The sequence below is a fragment of the Lepidochelys olivacea genome, assembly GCF_965140295.1.
Source record: "Lepidochelys olivacea isolate rLepOli2 genome assembly, chromosome: 6".
NCBI lineage: Eukaryota > Metazoa > Chordata > Testudines > Cheloniidae > Lepidochelys > Lepidochelys olivacea.
The window spans coordinates 48,894,054-48,916,547 of record NC_140416.1 but is presented as its reverse complement, the minus strand read 5'-3'; the positions used below and the strand labels follow the sequence as shown (position 1 = coordinate 48,916,547).

Here is a 22,494-nt window from a genome sequence, read left to right as displayed (position 1 = left end):
GTAATACAAATAATAATAATAATAATAATGACAGTGAGTGGCACTATGTAAATACTTTAACTGGACAGAGATAGGTGATGAGGGAAGGAAGCATAAATGTATCATTGGATGGAAAGTTTATGCTCATCTAGAGAGCACGTAGGGGGAAGAGAGCAAGGAAGGAGGGGATTGGGCAAGCAGAAATGAATACACAGGGTGGAGAAAAAGGATGGCGGGTTGAAAGAAAGGCATGAGTAGGAGTTGAGAAAGGGATGACTGTCTGGGCTAGGGATACAAGTATTTTCGGGTAATGGACTCAAATCCTTCAGTGACACTGTCACAAGCTTCAGTTTATGACAGCGTTCATACAGCACATGGTACTTTTACTCTAAGGGGATGCGCACATGCCTAAAACCATTGAAGAAAGCGGAAGTCACGTTGCTAGCCAAAATGAACAAGATACTGGGTCACTCATCCTTGTTCTCATTGCATTTAAGAGAGGGATAATTTTCAGGAAGATGAGAGTCTCTTTAACAACTAGGCACATTTGCATGTAATTTCCCCTCAGTTAAACACATTAACTGTGGCCATTTGATGAAAACTACACATTCTCCCAAGTCCCTCACATGGAATGTCAGGGACATGGACTCATGTCAGCATCCTGTAGCATGCTAGTGGTTTGGGGGTGGGGAATGGAAAAGCCGAATCCTAGTAACACAGCATAGATAGCCATATTTTATTGCCCTCCTCCAACAGCCAGTTTGATGGGCCGGGACATGTTTGGGTTGAAAGAAGGGATGGAAATGATTGTACTCTTTCGAGCCTCTGGAAATAATTTTCTCCCACATCCCATGGCAGGTTCCCTGCCCTGAAGAGCTTAGGACTTGTTTATCAAGGTACTGAGCACTTGCAGCACCCATTGACTTCAAGTGGAATTGTGGGAGCTCAGCAACTATGAAAATTAGGCTGTAACTATATTGTCTAAGTGGATGGACATAAACACATGTATAATTTAAGGTAGGAACTAGCTTCATTTTGTGTCTGGTAAAGCATTGAGCATGTTGGCACACCTTCACATCCTTCCATTGTCCCCTATAACACTCAGTTTATTTTATGTACAGTAGAACCTCAGAGTTAGAACACCTTGGGAATGGAGGTGTTCTAACTCTGAACAAAACATTATGGTTCTTTCAAAGTTTACAACTGAACATTGTCTTAATACAGCTTTGAAACTTTACTATGCAGAATAAAAATGCTGCTTTCCCTTTTTTTTAATAGTTTACTTTTAACACAATACTGTACTGTATCAGTTTGGGGGGGGGGGAGTTGTCTCTGCTGCTGCCTGATTGTGTACTTCCGGTTCCGAATGAGGTGTGTGGTTGACTGGTCAGTTTGTAACTCTGGTGTTCATAACTCTGAGGTTCTACTGTATGACCAAACTGTTCCTCTAATAGAAATAAATGCTGCAGCGAATGGGATTTTCCATCTACCTCTCATAAGTTGTACCTTCTATTGTCATGTGCATTCATTTATTAACACTTGAGATTTTTGCAACCCCCTTCTTCTTTATATCCCCATACATTAATATCCTGGGCTATGCATTTCAATATGTCATAGTATTTTTGTGTAAAAATGTATATTTCTAAAGGTATAAAGATGGAGGTTAACTACCATGTTATCGGTCATTCAGAGACTTTTATTTTAATCACCGAACCATATGGGTTAGAACTGGAAAAGACCTATTAGAGCATCTAGTCCATCTCCCTTCCAATGCAGAATTGGTCTTAACAGTATATTTTCTAGGGTTGATTTCAAAGAATAAAATACATTTGAGCTCAGCAGGCAAAACTGCATATGCAATGCAGTAGCATCAATCCTTCATTGGTCACACATCTTTACCATCTTGATTTAAGCCTCACAGGACATCAATAACCAAATGACACTAGCAAAGCTGCCTCATTTTAGCCAGAAGCAACCTTACATTTCAACGTCTATTATAATGATTAACCAAAAAAACCCAAAACAAAACAAAAAACCAACAACACCACCACCACACCTCCTCTGCAACAGAAAAATTCCTTATTCTAAAGTTAATGTTCACACTGGCTGATTTGTCGGGAGGTTTAAAGACTTGAAATAAGCCTACACGCATTCTAGACCTACGTTTCTGATGTGAGTGGGGCTGAAATTCTGAGAGGAAGGGGCAATTTAAATTAAAACATATTGATTGTTGGTGATTGCTGACATGTCATGGTGCGGTCCTTTTCACTTCACCTGGTAGCCTGTGCTAATACTGAATTGCATCTCAATGACAATAATTTCCAAAAGATAAACTCCAACTCTGTGGTCAAGATATGTTCTAGGGAGGGATTCTTTTTTGTTTTGTTTTGTTGTTTTTAATGTGGCATTAAAGGAACTGTTTGCTAGCTGCAATTTGGGACATGGATTTCTGCACTCACCCCAGCAAGAGTTTAAGTGTAGTGTAATACTGCCAAAGCATCAGGAAATTAACTGGTCCCTCATTCTATGTAACCTAATGTTTTGTTAAAAGGTCAGGAGCTGCAAAGGTTTGTTTGAATAGCCTGTGAGCTTTACCAATTATAAAAAATGTACTGGCTAAAATTACAGGTAAGCAAAAAAGTGATATATTTCACCGGCTCATTTATTATACAGCAGCAGTGTGCATCACTAATCAGGAACTGTTCCATCAAAGAGCATAATTACTTTAACTTGTTAATTTTTTTTAATATATTTAAAAATGAATTGCTAACTCCGTTCAAGTCAGTTCCACAAAGCTCCCTCTACAGCCCTCTGTTCCTGTATGGAAATAGCATTAAAATTCACTCTGGAAAAAGAAAACTATGTTTGAATAAATCTGATCTCATACCTCTTGTGTTTTGCTGATTGACGGTTGTGTAATTGGCAAGGTCCCGAACTCCAGATTAGTAGGCTGATCAAAGAAAGGTGTATAGTAAGTCGTTGTCTGTTCCACCTCTCCTGGAAGCACTAATGACCCTGCTGAATACAAAACACTTGACTCAATCCTTCCACTCAATGTATAATTTAGCAAAATCATACTCTAAAACCTTGCAGAGCTCAGAAGCTCGGTAGCACTTGTGTTATACTTTTCTTGTTCTACAAAATATAATACAGGTACTTATCCTTAGAGCAGATGCAGTCCTGAACCAAAAGCCAGATCAAAAAAATGCCTATACTTTGGGGAAGTCAAATTGGATTTGAACTTGATGGCTGGCCCCAATTTCTCAAATAAGTTAAATCAAAACCATATATCGTGGAGACCCCCAAACTCTCAGGAAGTTTGGGTCTGGATGCCCCTCTATTCAAAAGAGGAGGCAAGGGCCAGTGCAGAAGTCAGTGGCCTGGGAGCCCGAGAACGTGGGTTCCATCCCCAGCTCTGACCTGCTGGGTGACCTTTGGCAAATCACTTCACTTCAGTTTCCCCATCTGTAAACTGGATAGGATGGAGCCTATCTCAGTGGATCCTGGAGACAAAGACTTCTTCTCCCCCCTGGGGTGACTTGTGGGTTTGGGGGGGCACCTGGGAGGTGCAATGCTCTAGTCACACCTCTTCACTTCCCAGTTTAAATTCAGGAGATGAATTTATGTAGTCCCATTGTCCCGTTTAGGTGATGGATGTCCCAGGGAGGCCTAGCTTCATCTGAAGATTGTTTATTGTGTCAAAGTCAGCAGGATTATACACAGTGGCTTTGTAAAAGGGACTCTTCTTTATTAAAGAGTTGAAGCTCATCTCCCTTGGGATCTCAAATTAGATTCAAATCATGAGCCAGAAGATGAAAGTCCAGGAATAAAAGTTTTTACCTTTCAGCCTTATTTCTTTGTAGTTTGTTCCATAAATCTTTGTATCTTAGGGGTTTGTATTGGCTCTCATTTCCATAATATTTAAGCATCTTCTAGGTCAATTAGATTGAAAAAGCCTTTTGAAAGGCAGAAAGAACCTGGATAAGGTTGCTAATAGGTGTGTGCTAAGCCTTGACATGTTCAACCACTCATAGACTTTAAGGCCACAAAACCATCATGATGATCTAGTTTGACCTCCTGCACATTGCAGGCCACAGAACCTCACCCACCCATCGCTATAACAGACTTCTAACCTCTGGCTGAGTTACTGAATTCATAGAATCATAGAATATCAGGGTTGGAAGGGACCTCAGGAGGTCATCTAGTCCAACCCCCTGCTCAAAGCAGGACCAATCCCCAATTTTTGCCCCAGATCCCTAAATGGCCCCCTCAAGGATTGAACTCACAACCCTGGGTTTAGCAGGCCAATGCTCAAACCACTGAGCTATCCCTCCCCCCAATTCCTCAAATCATGATTCAAAGATTTCAAGTTACAGAGACTCCACCATTTACATTAGTTTAAATCTGCAAGTGACCCTTGCCCCATGCTGCAGAGGAAGCTCCTTCCATTATTCATCAATTCCAAGGCCAGAAGGGTCCACTGTGATAATCTAGTCTACCCTCCTGCACCACACAGGCCATGGAACTTCCCAGAGCATATCATTTAGGAAATGATCCAACCTGGACTTTAAAATGGTCAGTAATGGAGAAGCCACTACGACCCTTAGTAAATTGTTTCAGTGGTTAATTACTGTCACTGTTAAAAAAAGCATGCTTTATTCCCAGTCTGAATTTATCTACCTTCAACTTTGAGCCACTGGATCATGTTTTATCTCTGTCTGCTACATTGAAGAGCCAGTTATTAAATGTTTGTTCCCCATGTAGGTGTAATAGATATGGCAATTTCCTGTGGGATCTTTGGGAGATCTTACTATATTATGTTTATGTATCATTCTGAGCCAGGGATTGTATATAATTCCATGATGGAGGGTGACCACAGTCCTTCAGGAATTAAGAACAGTGGTGGGATGTGGGACTGGTCAGACCAATTTATTCATGTTGTAACACCTGCAGAGAGGTACCACCACCTGGAGTGGCTCACGTATATTCGATCAAATTGGATTCTCCAGAGACCAACAGACAAAGAAAGGACTTTTGGATAAACAACCTGAGTTTACACTGTGTCAGGGTCTTCGTCCTGATCCAGCAAACAGACAGAACCTTCTCTCCGGGAGAGGGGAGCAATCCTTACGGAAGGGTAGGGAGGACTAACATCTGCCAGAGCTCTTATTGGAGTTGGGAGGGATCAGCAACCTTTGGCACGTGGCCCGTCAGGGAAACTTGCCGGCGGGCTGGGACAGTTTGTTTACCTGCAGTGTCTGCAGGTTCAGCCGATCGCAGCTCCCATTGGCCACAGTTCACTGTACAAGGCTAATGGGGGCTGCGGGAAGCAGCGTGGGCCGCAGGCTAAAGGTTGCCCATCCCTGGAGTTGGGGATGATCTCAGGTAAGCTTATTAGCATACATGTAGGTACTTTTATTGTTTTTAATGTTTTCTCTGCAATGCTTTTATATTAAGAATAACTGTGTTTGATTATATAGGGTTGTGTGGCCTCTGAAGATAAAACAAAGTGCAGCACTGGTCTGTCTAGGCAGGGAATTCACAGTGTAGGCAGGGAACCATGCAGCCTAGAAAAACCCTAGTCAGGAGGGAGACAGACATGGCCTCCACCCAAGAGACGTGATACCTGTGAGCTGGAAATCTAAAAGTTGGTGCCCTTGCTGGATCATAGAGGGGAGATATAGTTAAAGTTGTCCTGAACCGTGAAAATAGGTACTTATAGACTGTAATCAAGTCAACCTTTGACCTTCTCTTTGTTAAGCTAAATAGACTAAGCTCCTTGAATCTATTACTATAAGACTTGTTTTCTAATTCTTTAATCATTCTCATGACTCTTCTCTGAAATCTCTCCAATTTAGCAACATCCTTGAATTGTGGACACCAGAACTGGACATAGTATTCAGCAGGAAAAACAGTGGGACTAGTAACCTTTAGTGCCAAATACAGAGGTAAAATAACCTCTCAACTCCTGCTTCAGCTTCCTAGGATTCCTAGGATCCAAGGATTGCATGAGCCCTTTTGACCACAGCACCACACTGGGAGCTCATGTGCAGCTGACTGGGGGGCCTGGTGGCAAAATCTTTTTTAGAGTCACTGCTTCTCAAGATACAATCCCTCCACACCCGTCCTGTAAGAGGGGCCTACATTCTTTGTTCCTAGATGTATACATTTACATTTAGCTATATTTTTGTGTTATCTGCAAACTTTATCAGAGATGATTTTATATTTTCTTATTCATTAAAGGTCATTAAAAAAACTTAAATAGTGTAGGACCAAGAACCAATCCCTGCAGGACCTCACTAGAAACACACCCATTCGTTTATGACTCATAGGGATCAAAACTGTTCCTTTGCTACAGAAGGAAGAAGTGGGCCAACATCTAAATATGGTGGGATCTCCCCCAACTTGTTTCAAATTCACTTGCTCAATGTACTTATTGCAGGAGGCAGGCCTGAGCATTCCCTCCTGATGTATATCGTTGATCATTTCTGTATAAAGAACAAATATACCACTGTTTATTCCCAATAGACCAATTTATGGAGAGAGAAGGGGAGGGAAACCCCCATAATGAAACCATCTGGCAAAATCTCCAAAAGACAACACTTACAAATTAGGACAACAGAAGGAAATTTATTTTTGCTTTCAGCAAGAAGTGCTTTGTCATACTCAGGATGTCAGTCCTAATTTTTTAAAGCTTGTTAGTAATGCAAACAATGTTTCAGATTTCTTTCAATTATCACCATAAGAATGTGGTAAACAACCTTTGTTTGCCAGTAGACATGTCAGAAATGAGCATTTTCTCTGTACCCTGGCTGTGCAACAGCAAATGAGAGCCTAATCAGTAAATGCTGCTTTTTTTGGTAATGTTTAATCAAGAAACTCCTTCAGAGAGAAAAATTAGGGAGTCTTGACAGCCTTCCTTCCTAGTGGGAGGTTCCACAGGAACTGTAGGATTCTGTAAGATCTAGCCAGTACCTCACAGCTGGCTTAGCCCAATGCTACAGCACTAGTGGAAGATCATGATCCTAATTAAGCTACTAATTACATTGTCACTGGAGGTGATTAATTAGCAACAGGACTGCCTTGGACGCTGCCAATGACATCATATAGATAGAGGTAACTGAGGAGGTACTGATATCAGAAAAGCAAGGATTTGGAATGCACCTTGCTTAATACTGTGGAGAATCACCTTCCTGGATGATGTGGTTGTGAAATGCTGGGATTCTAGTAACATACAACACAGCACAGCAGGGCAGATTCGGAAACTGAACAATTCTCTTATCTTTAGTCTTCGGTGTTATGATGGATCAGCAGCAAGTGGTTGCTAAATCAGTGAACACTGTTAAATGAGCCAGTTTCTTAGGTAGTTATGTAGCATTGACATTTTAATTAAACTTAAAAAAAACAAAAGCTAATGTTATGGATCTGGTTTGAACTCACAAGTGTGAAGAAATTCAAAGTCTTGACTGTTTATCTTCATTATAGCCCGCCATGTTTAACTATAGATGGGCCCAAGTAGGTTACCACTTTCAGAACTCACCTGACAAAAATATTTTGCTAAGGGGTGTCAGGAGATTTGGTAAATAAATAGGGAAACTGAGCTTTTAAGCTTTCTACCTCCTCTGATTCTCAAGTGTCGGGCTGTCAGCCCTAGAGAGCTGCATCATGTGAAACAGTCTTGAAGTGGTGCTAAAACTGCAGCGGCTGGGAACAACAAGCTATTCGTGGATTTTTTTCCCCCATGTATTAAAAAAACCTCACAGTACTTACTCTGAATCTGGTTCCCCAAGCTGTTTTATTGCATGTAAATATCAGTTCAAAATGGAAACAAGGAAGCATGGATTCTGTAAAATAATGGGTAATGATCCGTTTCACCCACAGAAAAACTTAAAGTGGTTGTTAACTGATGATATCTGGCCTGATTTTTCAGAGGTACTAAGCACCTACTGCCCTCATTGTCTTCAGCTGGAGTTGTGGGTACTCAGCACCTTTGAAAATCAGGTTTATATGTCCTGTGGTCCTAAACCAGCTCAGTGCTAGGTTGTGATACCTTTACCCATGTGGAATAGTTTGTTACTCTTCCATTACATTGATTCCAATGGAACTATTTGCAGAGGAAGATGCCACTCAATATGAGTGTATTGCAATTAGACCTTTAGGCCCCATTCTGTAAATGCTTACATACATCCCTATTCAGCAAATTCCTTACTTAAGCACAAACTTAGGGCTTGTCTACATTACCCGCTGGATCGACAGGCAGCAATCGATCCAGCGGGGGTTGATTTATCACATCTAGTCTAGATGCAATAAATTGACCGCCGAGCGCTCTTCCGTCAACGGTACTCCAAAGAGCAAGAGGCGCAGGCGGAGTCGATGGGGGAGCATCAGCTGTTGACTTACCACAGCGAAGACACCACGGTAGGTAGATCTAAGTATGTCGACTTCAGCTACGTTATTCACGTAGCTGAAGTTGCGTAACTTAGACCGATTCCCCCACCCCCAGTGTAGACCAGGCCTTAGGTAATTTGCTGAATGGGGATGTGCTGAATTGGGGCCTTAGAAAATTACTCCCTTCTGCATTCCAGTATTTACCCTGCAGTTTCAACAGGATACTGTATTATTCTTCGCTGCCGGTCCTAAGGCCCAATATTGCAAACCTTTATTCACACAAGTAGCCCATTGACAGGCCTCTGATACTGGTATCATTGTATTTAAGGCCTGGTCTTGCTCTCAATTAAGTCAATGATAAAATTCCCATTTACTTCAATGGGGTAAGATCAGGCTCTAGATGAGTCACACACTAGATTCCCCATCCCAGTACGTGGAACATTCTCCCCAGTAAATTGAAATGAGGCTTCAGAGCCATTATAATCTGCACTGCCAAGAATTATTTGAAGCAGTGTTAGCTCATGCATCATAACCTGGGAGTGGCCCTTAGCAATAAAAAAATAATATTTCCATATATGTGCCCTGATTCACTTATTACAAGGAAATCTGTTTTTTCTGGTCACTAATTTTCCATAGAGATTTTAAAAGACGGTGAGCCCTGGGGAGGGGGAATCACATCATGCAATAAAATCTCTTTAAACCCAAATCTTATCTATCAATAGCCAGATAGCTCTTTTATTATCTCTTGGAATTATTTGAATATGTCTCTGTGTGTACGCACCATTTTACTTTAGTTCTCTTGCACATCACCTTTAAAAGAAGTTTTGGAAGTGACAGTGACTGTCTTTTACAGAATGCCAAGTTCCAGTGAGCTCGTATTTGGAGGGCATTTTTACCATGAAGTTATGAACCCCTAAAAATCAGGTTATATATAGAAAGCTTAAGCTTAACTGGGAGAGGGTGTGGTCCATGAAAAGGCCCTAAAACTAGAAGTGGGGAGGGTTCTCCTAGTGACTTTGGACAAATCACTTAAGCCCCTCTTTGTGCTTCTATTTCCCCATCAGTAATATGGGGATAATGATTAAGCATTTGAGATCTACAGCTGAAAAGTGCAATATAAGTGCTAAGTGGTATTATTTCTGATGCTGTTCCGCTCATACAGCACTCAGAATCATTTTGCATTTATATTTACTTGTGTCCTTAAGATTTTTATCGATGTTATGCGTACAGGATTTTTTTTTAATTTTACATTTTACTGAGAGAAGACCCAGTAATTGAGCCATTCTTGGAGCAGTGCAGAAAATGATTTGTCAACACTCCTGAAAAAGGTTAGATGTAAAATGAATTATGCTGCCACAGTATGGAAACCAGGTATTTCTCAATGTCCCATGAGAATTCCTGATCCTTTGTATTGTTGCTTTAAGCTATTTACAGTCAGAGATTAAATTTAATGAGAAAGAGAGAGATTAAATGGCCCACCATGCATGTGCTGTCTGTACACTGTGGGTTAAAGCTATGGTTTGGGGAATGAGATTTGCATGGCTAACCAGAGTTATGTCAAATTCCCACAATTCAAAGCACTAGTTCCAGGCTTTCAGTTGCAAGACTGCTGTCTAACTAAACTAACTATAATTTTTTTATACATTGGCCAGCTGATTTATAGAGGCCATTGTATTTCTATGAATTCTTTTGTTCATAAGCAGCAGCTACATCCAGCCCTGGAAGGACAGGTTAGTTGGACTCAGAATTTAAAAAAGGAAAGAAAAAGAGTGTGATTTCTTCCAGGATAAACCCAAAAAAAGTATTGGTTGAACTGGGACATTTTAACACCTGCGATCAATTATGCTTTTTGCACTGTCTTGTGTTGATTAACAATTTTTTTAAGATTTACACTATTTACAGGTGTGTATTCTACAGTAGAGGGGACAATACCTTCATTCTCATTAGGCTTATTATGATGGTTTTACCATACAAGATACAAACCAGTCAGTGAGGTCTAGCAGTCAGAGCATTGCTATGTGCAGTTATGTACACTGTAGATTGTTGAGTGTTGATAAGGATTACTCCTGCATTAAAGGGTATTGTGCAATGAAGGTTTTCTCATGGGACAAGCTGAGGAGAGCAGCTACTGCAAACCAAATCAAGTGTCACATAAAAGGATAACTGTTAGCCCAGTGATAAATCTGCAGTAATGAAGGTAGAACGGTACCATTATTTTATAATCACCCTTAAAAGCAGCAGTTGCCAAATTAACCCAACATAGTTTGTATTCCTACCATAAATCTATTTTTAGGCAGGGCAAGCAGATGATCATTTTTGTAGTTTTCAACCTCTTTAAATGCAATCTGTTTAACTCTGTGTTTTTAAATGTATGTGATTAATATTAATGCTCACAAAAATGACTGATAGTGCATGATACAGCTAGGCAAGTGTGGGAAGCTGCAGTGCAAGCTATTATACACCTTTGCCAGTGCTCTTCACTCCTGACCATCATCTGTGCTATTCTAGTGCTGGATCTGCCATGAGTGAGAAATGCCAATTAATCGTGTGATTAATTGCACTGTTAAGCAATAATGGAATACCATTTATTTAAATATTTTTGGATGTTTTCTACATTTTCAAATGTATTGATTTTGATTACAACACAGAATACAAAGTGTACAGTGCTCACTTTATATTTATTTTTATTACAAATATTTGCACTGTAAAAAAAAACAGTATTTTTCAATTCACCTAATACAAGTACTGTAGTACAATCTCATTATCATGAAAGTTGAACTTACAAATGTAGAATTATGTACAAAAAAATAACTGCATTAAAAAATAAAACAATGTAAAACTTTGGAGCATACAAGTCCACCCATTCCTACTTCATTCAATCGCTCAGACAAACAAGTTTGGTTAAAATTTGCAAGAGATAAAGCTGCCCACTTCTTGTTTACAATATCACCTGAAAGTGAGAAGAGGTATTCACATAACACTGTTGTAGCCAGCGTCGCAAGGTATTTACATGCCAGATGCACTAAAGATTCATATATCCCTTCATGCTTCAACCACCATTCCAGAGGACGTGTCCATGCTGATGATGGGTTCTGCTCGATAACGATCTGAAGCAGAGCAGACCGACACATGGTCATTTTCATCACCTGAGTCAGATGCCACCAGCAGAAGGTTGATTTTCTTTTTTGGTGGTTTGAGTTCTGTAGTTTCCACATCTGAGTGTTGCTCTTTTAAGACTTCTGAAAGCATGCTCCTCACCCCATCCCTCTCAGATTTTGGACGGCACTTCAGATTCTTAAATCTTGGTTCGACTGCTGTAGCATTTTTAGAAATCTCACATTGGTACCTTCTTTTATGTTTTGTCAATTCTGCAGTGAAAGTGTTTTTAAAACGAACATGTGCTGAGTCATCATACAAGACTGCTATAACATGAAATATATGGCAGAATGTGGGTAAAACAGAACAGGAGACATGCAATTCTCCCCCAAGGAGTTCAGTCACAAATTTAATTCACGCATTACTTTTTTAATGAACATCATCAGCATGGAAGCATGTCCTCTGGAATGGTGGCCGAAGCATGAAGGGGCATACGAATGTTTAGCATATCTGGCATGTAAATACCTTGCAATGCTAGCTATAAAATTGCCATGCAAATACCTGTTCTCACTTTCAGATGACATTGTAAATAAGAAGCAGGCAGCAGTATCTCCCGTAAATGTAAATAAACATGTTTATCTTAGCGACTGGCTGAACAAGAAGTAGGACTGAGTGGACTTGTAGGCTCTAAATTTTTACATTGTTTTGTTTTTGAGTGCAGTTACGTAACAAAAAAATCTACATTTGTAAGTTACACTTTCACAATAAAAAGATTGCACTACAGTACTTGTGTGAGGTGAATTGAAAAATACTATTTCTTTTGTTTATCATATTTATAATGCAAATATTTGTAATAAAAAATAATATAAAGTGAGCACTGTACACTTTGTATTCCGTATTGTAATTGAAATCAATATATTTGAAAATGTAGAAAAACATCCCAAAATATTTAATAAATTTCAATTGGTATTCTATTGTTTAACAGTGCGATTAATTTTTTTGAGTTAATCGCATGAGTTAACTGCGATTAATCTACAGCCCTACTGCCAATTATTTCAGAGCTATCACCTTGTCACCTGTTCTGAAATAGATACAGGTGTTCACTATGGACTAGATTAAGCTGACTTAATTCATTTCACTAGTGATATAAACCAGATCTGAATTCAGGTTTCCAGTCAAAAGGCAGCCTAGAGAGTAAACTCACTGCAGTCATGGAACCCTTAATTCTTTAACAGATATACTTAGAATTTGATAGAGTATTCAGACTTGAGTCCTAGAAATCTATAAAGGGAAAAATGAGGGAACTAAGGACCATCACATTGAATAGAAACCTTTGCCATCCGGACCTAATGTAGGAGTGCAATATCAGAGCCTGTGTTCTGAAATGCCAGGGGTGAAGGAAGAAACATTAACTCTTTATTTGCTTTCTTCTGCGAATTAAAGCCAGACCTCATATTCTCCTGACTGACGGCCCAATCCTGCAGGCCCTCTGGCTTCAATGGAAGCTCTGTACACACAGAGAAGTGAAAGATAGTCAAGCAGTTAGAGCACTCACTGTGGATTCAAAACCCTCCATTCAATTCCATACTCTGCCATAGATTCTTTGTGTGATCTTAGGCAAGACACGTAAGGTACCCCTACGGTGGAATAAAAGTGCCATTGGACAGACTGGCTCACAGGGCTCAGGCTGCAGGGCTAAACAATTTTTGATGTTCGGCTTGGGATGGAGCCTGGGCTCTGGGACCCTCCCCCCTCTTGTGGCCCCAGAACCCAGGTTCCAGCCCAAACCATAACAGCTATACACAGCAATTTTATAGCCCTGTGAGCCTGAGTCAGCTGACCTGGGCCAGCCATGGGTGTTTAATTGCTGCATAGTCTATCTGTGCCTCACTTTCCTATCTCACAGGTGTGTTGTGAGGATAAATATGTTAAAGACTGTGTAAGGTGCTCTGAAGCACAGTGGTAATGGTGGGTGGTGGGGGACACACAAGTATCTAGGACAGACGCTAGCATAATTGAGCCTGTAGGATTTTTTGGGGGGGGAAGGGGGCTAAAATTACTATAGGTGTATGAAATATCTGCAATGAAATATTTGCAATCTTGTGGGGCATGTCCCTACAAATTCAACATGGGTCCAACTTTGTGAAATGTTAACACTATAATGAAATATTTATAGTGAATGTGGGTCCACATTTGAGTGAAATTGTTTTTCCATAGTAAAAACATACAGAACTTCAGGATTCTGCATCTCTTGGTAGCCTTGTTGAGAAATTTTGCAAAAATCAAAATGATTTCTGGACAAAATAAGTGTGGACAAAAATTCAGGAACAGTTATCAAAAAATACCATTCATCAGTAGCCAGAATAATAAATCTTAGGCTGTTACTTGTGTAACTTTAACAACCTCGTGGCCAAGATGGAGTCTGCTCTGCAGGCAGCTCTGGCCAAGAGAAGGCGTGCGCAGGAATGCAGCAGGAAAAATCCCTTCCACCCCAGGGGCACCTGTTCCAAATCCCCGAGAGTGCACACACACACACACCGGAAAAGTACAAGGGATATAACAAAGGGAAATATTTATTTACAGAGGGATGAGAGGAGAAAAACAACAAGGGAATATGTAGGGGGAACAGTAGAACAGGGTTGCATCCAAACCAAGACCCCACAGGCCCAGTGGTTGCTCAGTGTCTGCCCTTTCAGACTGTGCTATATGTATGCATACAAAGTTCAGGAGTCCTGAGCAAAGTTCCAGTCCAGTGCTGAGTCTTTGGTGTTCCTGGTCATCTTTGGCACCAGTGAACTTTCCCCAACAAACCCCTCCAGTGCCCTCTTCTGCCACTCTCTGCAAAGCCACAAAGCACGACCACCTCCCCACTTAAGTAGCTAGCAGCCTCCCTCCTTATTCCCAATGCAGAGTCACAAGCCCCAGTATTCACAGCCCCATGCAGCTCTGGGCAGCAGTGATACTGGGTCCAGCTCTGGCCTGTCCTTCTCAAGCGATTCCCCCCGGCACAGTGCTCCTCCTGGCTCCTGTCCTGGGGTGTCCCCAATCGGCTGCCCTGTCCTTCCTGGGCTTCAGGCAGGTTCTCTCTCTTCACTTTGCGAGGGCCTGCTTGCTGCAGCCCTTCTCCCTCTCTCAAGCTCTAGAGCCCCACCTGGAGTTTCCCTCCTTTCTCTCACTGCTCCCTCTCCCCAGTTAGGAAAAAGATTTAAAGGGGCCATGCTTTCTAACCCCAAGGGGTTACACTTGTACTGAACTCCTCACAACCTTGGATAAAGAAATGACTTCAATATTTTCTTCCAGAGTGAAGGCGTGAGTTATTTCTTCCTAACCACAGCCTGATTCAGAATCTAAAGAGGAAGGAAAATTCATACATTCAGGCGCACGGGAAAGCAAGGGAAATCCTTCAGAGGTTTCATGCCTAGAACAGGGAATAGAACAGGTTCTTCCAGACATTATGGAGAAACTAGGGACAGAGAGCAATCACAGAGCGAAGGAAAAGAAACATACCACTATATGTCCCTTGACCAAATTCATCATCTGTGTCAAAATCTTCCAAATCCAAGTAATTGCCCACCTGTGAAAAGACCCAAAACCAAAAGATTGAACAAATAAAATGAAGTCTATTCTTTCCATTGTTCTCACTGCAACTTGGAGCAAAGCAAAAATTATGACTGTCAACATCAGTTTCTCCATTCTCCTCTGTAGCTTTTACAGGAGTTTGAAAGTTTATTAAAATATTATTTGAAAGGAAGAAAGAAATGTTTGGTATCCTTTCTGTATTTTTAAAAGTAGTTAAAGAAACACTAACAAATAGTTTAGTATCAACGTTAGGTTTTCGGGAGGAGAAAAATATGTTTCATAAATTCTAGTATGCCTAATTTGAACAACAATGTTTTCATAACTTACAAGAATGTAAAACCATTTTTCTCTGTAAATGGAGTAAGAGTCAAATGTTACTCTGCAGTCTTGGAAATCTACTGCATGAGACCCAGAAAGTGAAACTGACTCTAAAGAAAAGAGAAACTGACCATTACAGTTTCAGTATTCAAACTGGCTGAAGTGAAAAAAGCAAAGAAACAACTTACATTAATTTTTTTCCGACTTAAATCAGGACTTTTTAAATTATTTGTTTAGCCTTAACAATGGCCATTTTAAAATGTCTTAGGCATATTTAAAGTGCTTTGTAAGAATATTGCTTTATCATTCAAATTCTCAATGGGTGCATAGTGGGAGGGGGCACAAAGATTCTCCCCACCCTACAGTGTTGCCCACATAAGGGTCAGGCACAACTTTATAAATATTCAAATCTGAAAAAATTTCACTCATTAAGTTCACCCTCTGTGCTGAGGGGTGTAGAGGGCCAGAAAAAGTCCTCTGCCCCATTTGAAACCTTCTTAAGCATTCAAAATAGAATTCCCTCCTAAGCACCTATAAATGATAAAATGAGTTCACTGATTAAATATATAATATATACAAGAGATATGACAGGAAACTTTTCCTCCTTGGGCTTGGAACTTGCTTTTCTTAGATGGGAGATGTAGAAAACTATGCTAATAAACAATGTGCCTATCTGCAACTCTGAACATATGAACAGTCTAGTCTCTACATACACATTACAAAAAAAACTCAAAATGACTCAACCTCATGCTAAAAAACAGAGACCTTCCCCTCCCATTCCACTCAACCAAGCTCCTTAGAAAAAGCCTGGAAAAATGGATTGCCCTGGCAACATGGGATGAAGGTCAATGAATCTGAGCTCAGTAGGAGCAAAGTCGGGAGTAACTTTCACAGTAGAAACCATCCACTGGGAATGCCTTTCCCCCAACTCGCAGACAAACGTATTCAGGGATTGTCAGATAGAGCATCTCAACTGACCTCAAGTCTCAGGTTAAAAGAAGGGAAGAGACACAATCCAGAATGGGATTTGTAGGTCAAAATGAGCATCTTGAATTACACCTGGAAATGAACTGGAAACCAGAGCAAACACTGGAGCACAGTCGTACTATGCTCCTTTGAAGTAGCATTGCTGAGTTGGAGAGTTGTCCCATACTGCACTGAGCTTACAGCACAGAACCACAGAGAAATTAGAGATGCAAAAGGTTTAATCATCTCATCCAGTTCAAGACCAATCCCTCCAACCAGCCCCTTACAATTTAAGCCCTTACAAAGAGCACACTCTTACATTAAACATATAAACTTAACAGAAAAAAACTGGTTAGATGGTGCTGCTAGAGTTCTTCCTTCCCTCAGAATGATCGTGGAAGCAAACACTGCATTTCCAGACACTTTCCCCACCCCAAGTAAAATAATTTGTAAGTCAGTGCATTAAACAGAGATTACATGTGTTCTGCTTATAATTCCTACCTTGAAAAGCACTGAAGCAAATCTTACCTTCACTCTTCTTGCCAGACTGAGGTCACCTTGGTTAGAGCAGCCAACTTTCCAGCCTTTACCCATCATTATCTGCAGAGATATTTACATGCATTAAAATGAAGCAAGAATACAGATCACATTCAAAGCTCCCACTGATTTACACTTGCAAAAAGACTGCATGTTCAGGTCCTTTAAAATGTATGTAGAATTAAAAAAAAGAGTGAATGAAATGGCTTCTGAACAGAGGATAGGGAACCTGTCATCTTAAATATATCCGAACTAGGTCCAATGGAGAAACACAATAAGCAATCAAAATAAGGACAACAGCAGTGTTTAGAACAGAAGCAATGTTTTCAATGGGAGTCTCTCTCTCTGTTCTTTTCCTGAAGGCAGGTGTAAAGGTTACAGCAGCCAATTCATTGCATTACGAATGCTCTGTGCTATTACTGTAGCAATGTTTCCAGTGCATCCAGTTATTACTGGATTTGTTTCTTAAACTACTAATGTGACAAAAACGTGTAATCATGCCTGAAACTTTTGTTCTATAGCAACAAAGATAAATATTAGGATGTTCTATTAACTAAGAGATCATGGAGGTCTCATTGCACTTTACAAGGCACAAAGCCAGTTCCCAAGTGGCTAAGACAAGAGACCAAAAGGCAGTTTATCCAAAGATGGAACCATATTCTTGATGAGAGAAACAGCACAAAGCTTCTGTTATCAGTAGTATTATGCAAGGGCCTGAAAGACTGTGATTCTTTTAAAACTCCTATCTGAGTTTCATTCGCACAGGACTGTGGTCCCTGCAGGAGCCTGGACACCCCGGTATACTACAGCTGCTCTACAGATAGAGCAAATGGCTGGTGTGTTCCCCTCAAGTGCCTCTAAGGGCATCACACCTGACATAGGATTCTACTGAATCTGCTTCAGATCAGATATTGCTTTCAGTCACTACCACTCAGCCAGTGTATCTCCTCTGCTTCACTCTCTGAGGGCCTTCAGAGCCAGAGGAGAGCCTCTTCCTCTCTATGCATGAATATTTTTTGCCTATCTTCTCTTTAATTTAATGTTTGCCTCTGTGGACTGATGCCAGTCTCATTACCTGGTCTTCATCCAGAGTCTGTGATGAGAGAGACACTGATGGCTCTTTGTTTCTTACAGGAGAGACATTCTGTTTATTTTGGTTTGACAACTCAAGCATCGAAAATGTATTTTCTATGGAATCCATTTCAGATACTTGGCTTTTCATTTTCACCTCTTCTGCAGGGAGAAATCATAGTGCATTAGAAAACATAATACACCCTCCAAGAAAAAAGAAAGATGCATAACAAATGCACATTGTATCCTGTTGGAACAAGCATTATTACTATAACTCCTTCCTTTGTCTATTCAATATCATTTTCCATTCATAATTGGAGTTTAAGATACATGCATGTGTGTTATGACATGTATTGTGTGGTCTTTTTCATAAAATTGAATAAACATTTTGTATATGTAAAACACAGTAACTCCCCTTTACCCTTGTTCTTCAAGTACTCACTACTGTTGTGCAGTCTCATATGTTGTTCAGAAAACTAGATAAAATAGCACAATGAATGAAAAACAGAAAGACAAAAGCCTAGTTCCTAATGAAGGTTGCTACTTTGCTCTTCATTTAAACACTTTGGGGTACTTGTTCAGGGGTTGGCCACCATGTATATGCTGTGCAAAATGGCACACACTTGTGCACATGCCCTCACTTGGCAAGTAAACACCAGTGCAGACAGAACCAGAATCTTCTCTGATACCAGTCAAATCTGGAGTAACTACATGGAATGCAACAGAGTTACATCAGATTTACACCAGTATAACTCAGACCAGAATGTGACTTCTGCTCCTCAACACCAGTACACACTCCAGCAATTATATGTCTACTTTCAATAATCTAACGCATATACATGCACAAGTGTGGAAGCTGCTTACACAAAATCCCACTGGCCATTTCTCATGCTGCTCCCTGCACCCAGAAGGCCATATCCCACCCAATGTACTAAGTAACTTCCCTCTCCTCCTTCATATCCCTATACTGTGGGAGCATCTTCTTGCCATACAAGATAGGAGTAGTTCTTGTACCTCCTATCTCCTCCTATAGAATGAAGGCCAGGTCAAGCTTCTACCCTTATGTATGTGGATATGGAGACCATTTGGGAGAATCCCACTGTGGCTAGAGAAGAAATACAGCTCTGAGGTTTCTTCATCAGAGTCATTGCTACTGTGGGTTTTTGAAGTCTCCCAGGACAACAGAATTGCGGAACTCAAGCACCTTTATGGACAATGTTTCTGTTAGCTCTGCCTGTCTCGGTCCTAGGACATACAGACAAGAGATTCTGGGCTTGTAGCCTATTGTCACACACAGTGCAACAGCTGGCAGGAAGGAGGCAGGAGGCAAATGTTATAACTGGATAACAGGAGGACAATGTGGAGGGGCCCCAGTGACACATCTCAGGGACTGAGATCTGGCCACAGCAATCTATAAGCCCTCTCATAAAGGAACAGACTAGAAGAGACACCACAGGTATTACGCTTGAGGAACCCCATGGGACAAGGTTAGCACTCTACCCTGTACTGGACACCTACCTAAAGGCTAACTTGGGAATTACTATGTTCACCCTTGTCTGTATGCAACTAAGCTATTGTACCTAGTTTATTTGCATCCTTTCCTTCTTGGCAGCCCTAGTAAAGAATCCTCTCATTTGAGCCATGTGTGAGTGCTTATTGGGATCCCTCCAAGATAGTTTACAGGGCAGAGTGCAGATCACCCTCTGTACTGGCACATTCCTGGTTTGGTTTTCCAAAGCATTCCTGAAACCCCACTGGATGGGGGAAATTACACTAGGAAACATTTGCTCTTTAGTAGACAACCGTCAGCAGGATGCTAGTACTGGTCTTGTTCCTGCGTGCAAAGATTAAGGGGATGTATTCAAATGAAGCTGGTTCTCTTGGAGGACTTCTCTGGCACTGAAAGTTAGATTAGAATAGTATGGCTACTCTGACTTCTAGGTGGGATTTTCAAAAGTACACAGCACTAGCCTCACTCTGCCCCCAGTGAAGTCTTACCACTAATGGTGAAGATTTTCAAAGACACAAATGACTCATTTGACTTTCATTAGTAGATGGGTGACACCTAATGGCCCTTTGCACCTTTGAAAATTTCCTCAATTGCAACAGGAGCAGAGCTAGGACAAGTGTGAGTGCTTCTGAAAATCCCAACACCTGTATCTGTGGTGCACCTGCTGAGATAGAACTTAGCTAGCAGTGTCACCTAACCAGATTTCAGCAATGCTAGCTCAGTGTAGGCATTCCTGAGAGTTCAGGACCTGTTTAATAACCGGCTTATTGACGACTGACCGTGCATTGAACAATAGGAGGGTTTTCTTCCTGCAGCACTACAAAAATATTTTGGAGGCTGCCAAGAGGAAAATAGTAAAGTGTGACTTTGCTTTTTTCTATAAAAAAAATTACACTGTAAATTATTAAATGGCTTTAGAACAACAGGCACAAATGGATGTCTCACTTCATGCCAAGAGCACAGCTACGCTCATAATGCATAATAAATGCACAAGTCTATCTGCCTTATTTTTAATTTGAAAATTACATTTTCTAATAACAACAAGAAGCAATCTGCAATGCATTTCTAAGGCACGATTACATACATGTCTCATGCATTTACAATCACTCATGCATTGTAACACCACTCAATGTGCAGTGTGGATGGAGCATTTTCCAAGAACTTAATGATGGCCTCAGGGTTAGTATACTCAGAAATCAACTCTCCCAGTTAATTATTAATCCCCAGGGGCACCTCTGTGCTCCAGTCATTACTGTATACAAATCGTGACAATACCATGGCCACAGCCCTGCAGTCCTCACTCATATAAGTAAAGGCTGCAGTAGTAGGCCAATATTACTAGGAATTAATGAAATAAGCTGCACTTTACACATCAGAGTAAAATAACAGAAAGGTTTCTCTCTCCGCTAATGTATGGCTCAAGATTCTCTGAGTGTTTCCTACTGCCTATATATCCCGCTTGGACACTGGACTTTGCACTGCTTTTTTACAACTCCACCGGCTTCTTTTTTAAAAGACAAAATAAAAATGACACAAGGGCATTCGCCACTTATTCCCCTCACGACCATCCCTTTTTTCAAGCCAATGAAACAACTTTGTATCTCACTAGAAGACCTCTCCTAAATATCCTACAAATGAGATGGTTGGTTTCTATCTGAAGGCATCCTTCTTTTCCCCAAAATAACAGAAACAGAAAGCTGAGTAATTGGAAAAGCTTTACTTTTTTTAAAAAAAAAGATCAAAAGTTAAGCAGCCTGCTTTAAGGACTGAAAGAGAAAAACTCCTTTTGAGAGCTATCGAGTCACAAAAGGATGTTGGTGAGCCCCAGAATAGTTTGGCCTGAAGCTCTGATTACTTAGTTAGCCAGATGCTTCCCAAGTCTATGCATTTGGCAACATAAATTTGATACATAAATGTCTGTCTCATCTCATTTTCATTTCTATTTTTCATCAGAGCTTTGTGCCACTCTTTCATCTCACCCCTAATATTTCTTGCTTTGCAAGAAGTGTAAGACATATGTTTTACAAAATCTAACTGAGTGTTTCATGGAACAAGAAGGCTCGACCAAAGAGAGCTTTCTTTGGGCATTTCTAGGTCACAATTTTAATACACATGAAACAAAAGTTTTTCCAAAGGTTTCTTAATGTTTCATTATTCTGCAGGAATGGTATCTTAATTTATTTTGATACCAGGCAAACTTCCAGCTGATCACTCTTATCGGGCCCCCAGGACAACCAGTATCTTGTTTCAGAAATGCAACAAATGTAACACTGGAAAAGTAGGGGTCCAATCCAATTCTCAGTGAAGTCAATGAAGAAGAATCTCAGTGACTTCAATGGAAGAAGGATTAAGCCCATGCTATGTAAGGCTGACATTCTATGATCCTCCTGGTACAAATCCATATCAACGTATGAAACTGCAATGTGGCCTAGTGCATAGAGCACTGTGCTGCAACTCAGGAGACCTGGATTCTATTCCTGGCTCTGTCACTGGCCTCCTAGGTGACCCTGGGCAAGTCACTTCATCATTCTGTGCCTCTGTTTCCCCATCTGTAAAATGGGGATAATAATACTGACCTCCATTTGCAAAGCACTTTGAGATGTGCTGACTAAAAGCACTGTATGAGAGCTAGGTATTATTACTATACTGTAGAGCATAGCCTCTCAGAACTTCATGGAAGCAATGAAGATAGAACTCAGTCTTCAGCTCTAAAACCTCAGCTAAAGGAATGTCTTCATTAGCCTTATAGGGCCTATGATACATAGAAGAGCAGTTCCAATCCACAAAACATACACAGAAGCTCATTATACTATGTTGATTATATATTTTCTGGGGGCACAGTTATTCCCTTGATTTCAAAAGGACAATCTATTCAGATCAAATGAACAAATAAGCAATCAAGTGTAATTTCAACAGATACAGGCCTTTCATCTCCACAGGTAGTATTCCCAACTCCAAATAACCAACCAGTAGCACTGTCCCTTTCCCCAAACCAAAGGTCAGGCACTCGGGTCATGTGAAGTACTGTCAGATAACATTTTTGTTGCCAA

At 40.6% G+C, this 22,494-nt stretch overlaps 1 protein-coding gene across 6 annotated transcripts in view; it reads right to left on the bottom strand.

The window, feature by feature from the left end:
* Window positions 1-22,494, bottom strand: part of IFTAP (intraflagellar transport associated protein) — a 62,788-nt gene that overhangs the window by 11,463 nt on the left and 28,831 nt on the right. For all 6 annotated transcript variants that reach the window (XM_084631665.1, XM_084631662.1, XM_084631664.1 and 3 more), the window contains 4 exons: window positions 17,939-18,096; window positions 16,855-16,926; window positions 14,971-15,037; window positions 2,867-2,997 (listed from right to left, as the gene is read on the bottom strand). In XM_084631665.1, the coding sequence (XP_084487791.1) occupies window positions 2,867-2,997; window positions 14,971-15,037; window positions 16,855-16,926; window positions 17,939-18,096 (428 nt within the window). The remainder of the gene's footprint in view (window positions 1-2,866; window positions 2,998-14,970; window positions 15,038-16,854; window positions 16,927-17,938; window positions 18,097-22,494) is intronic.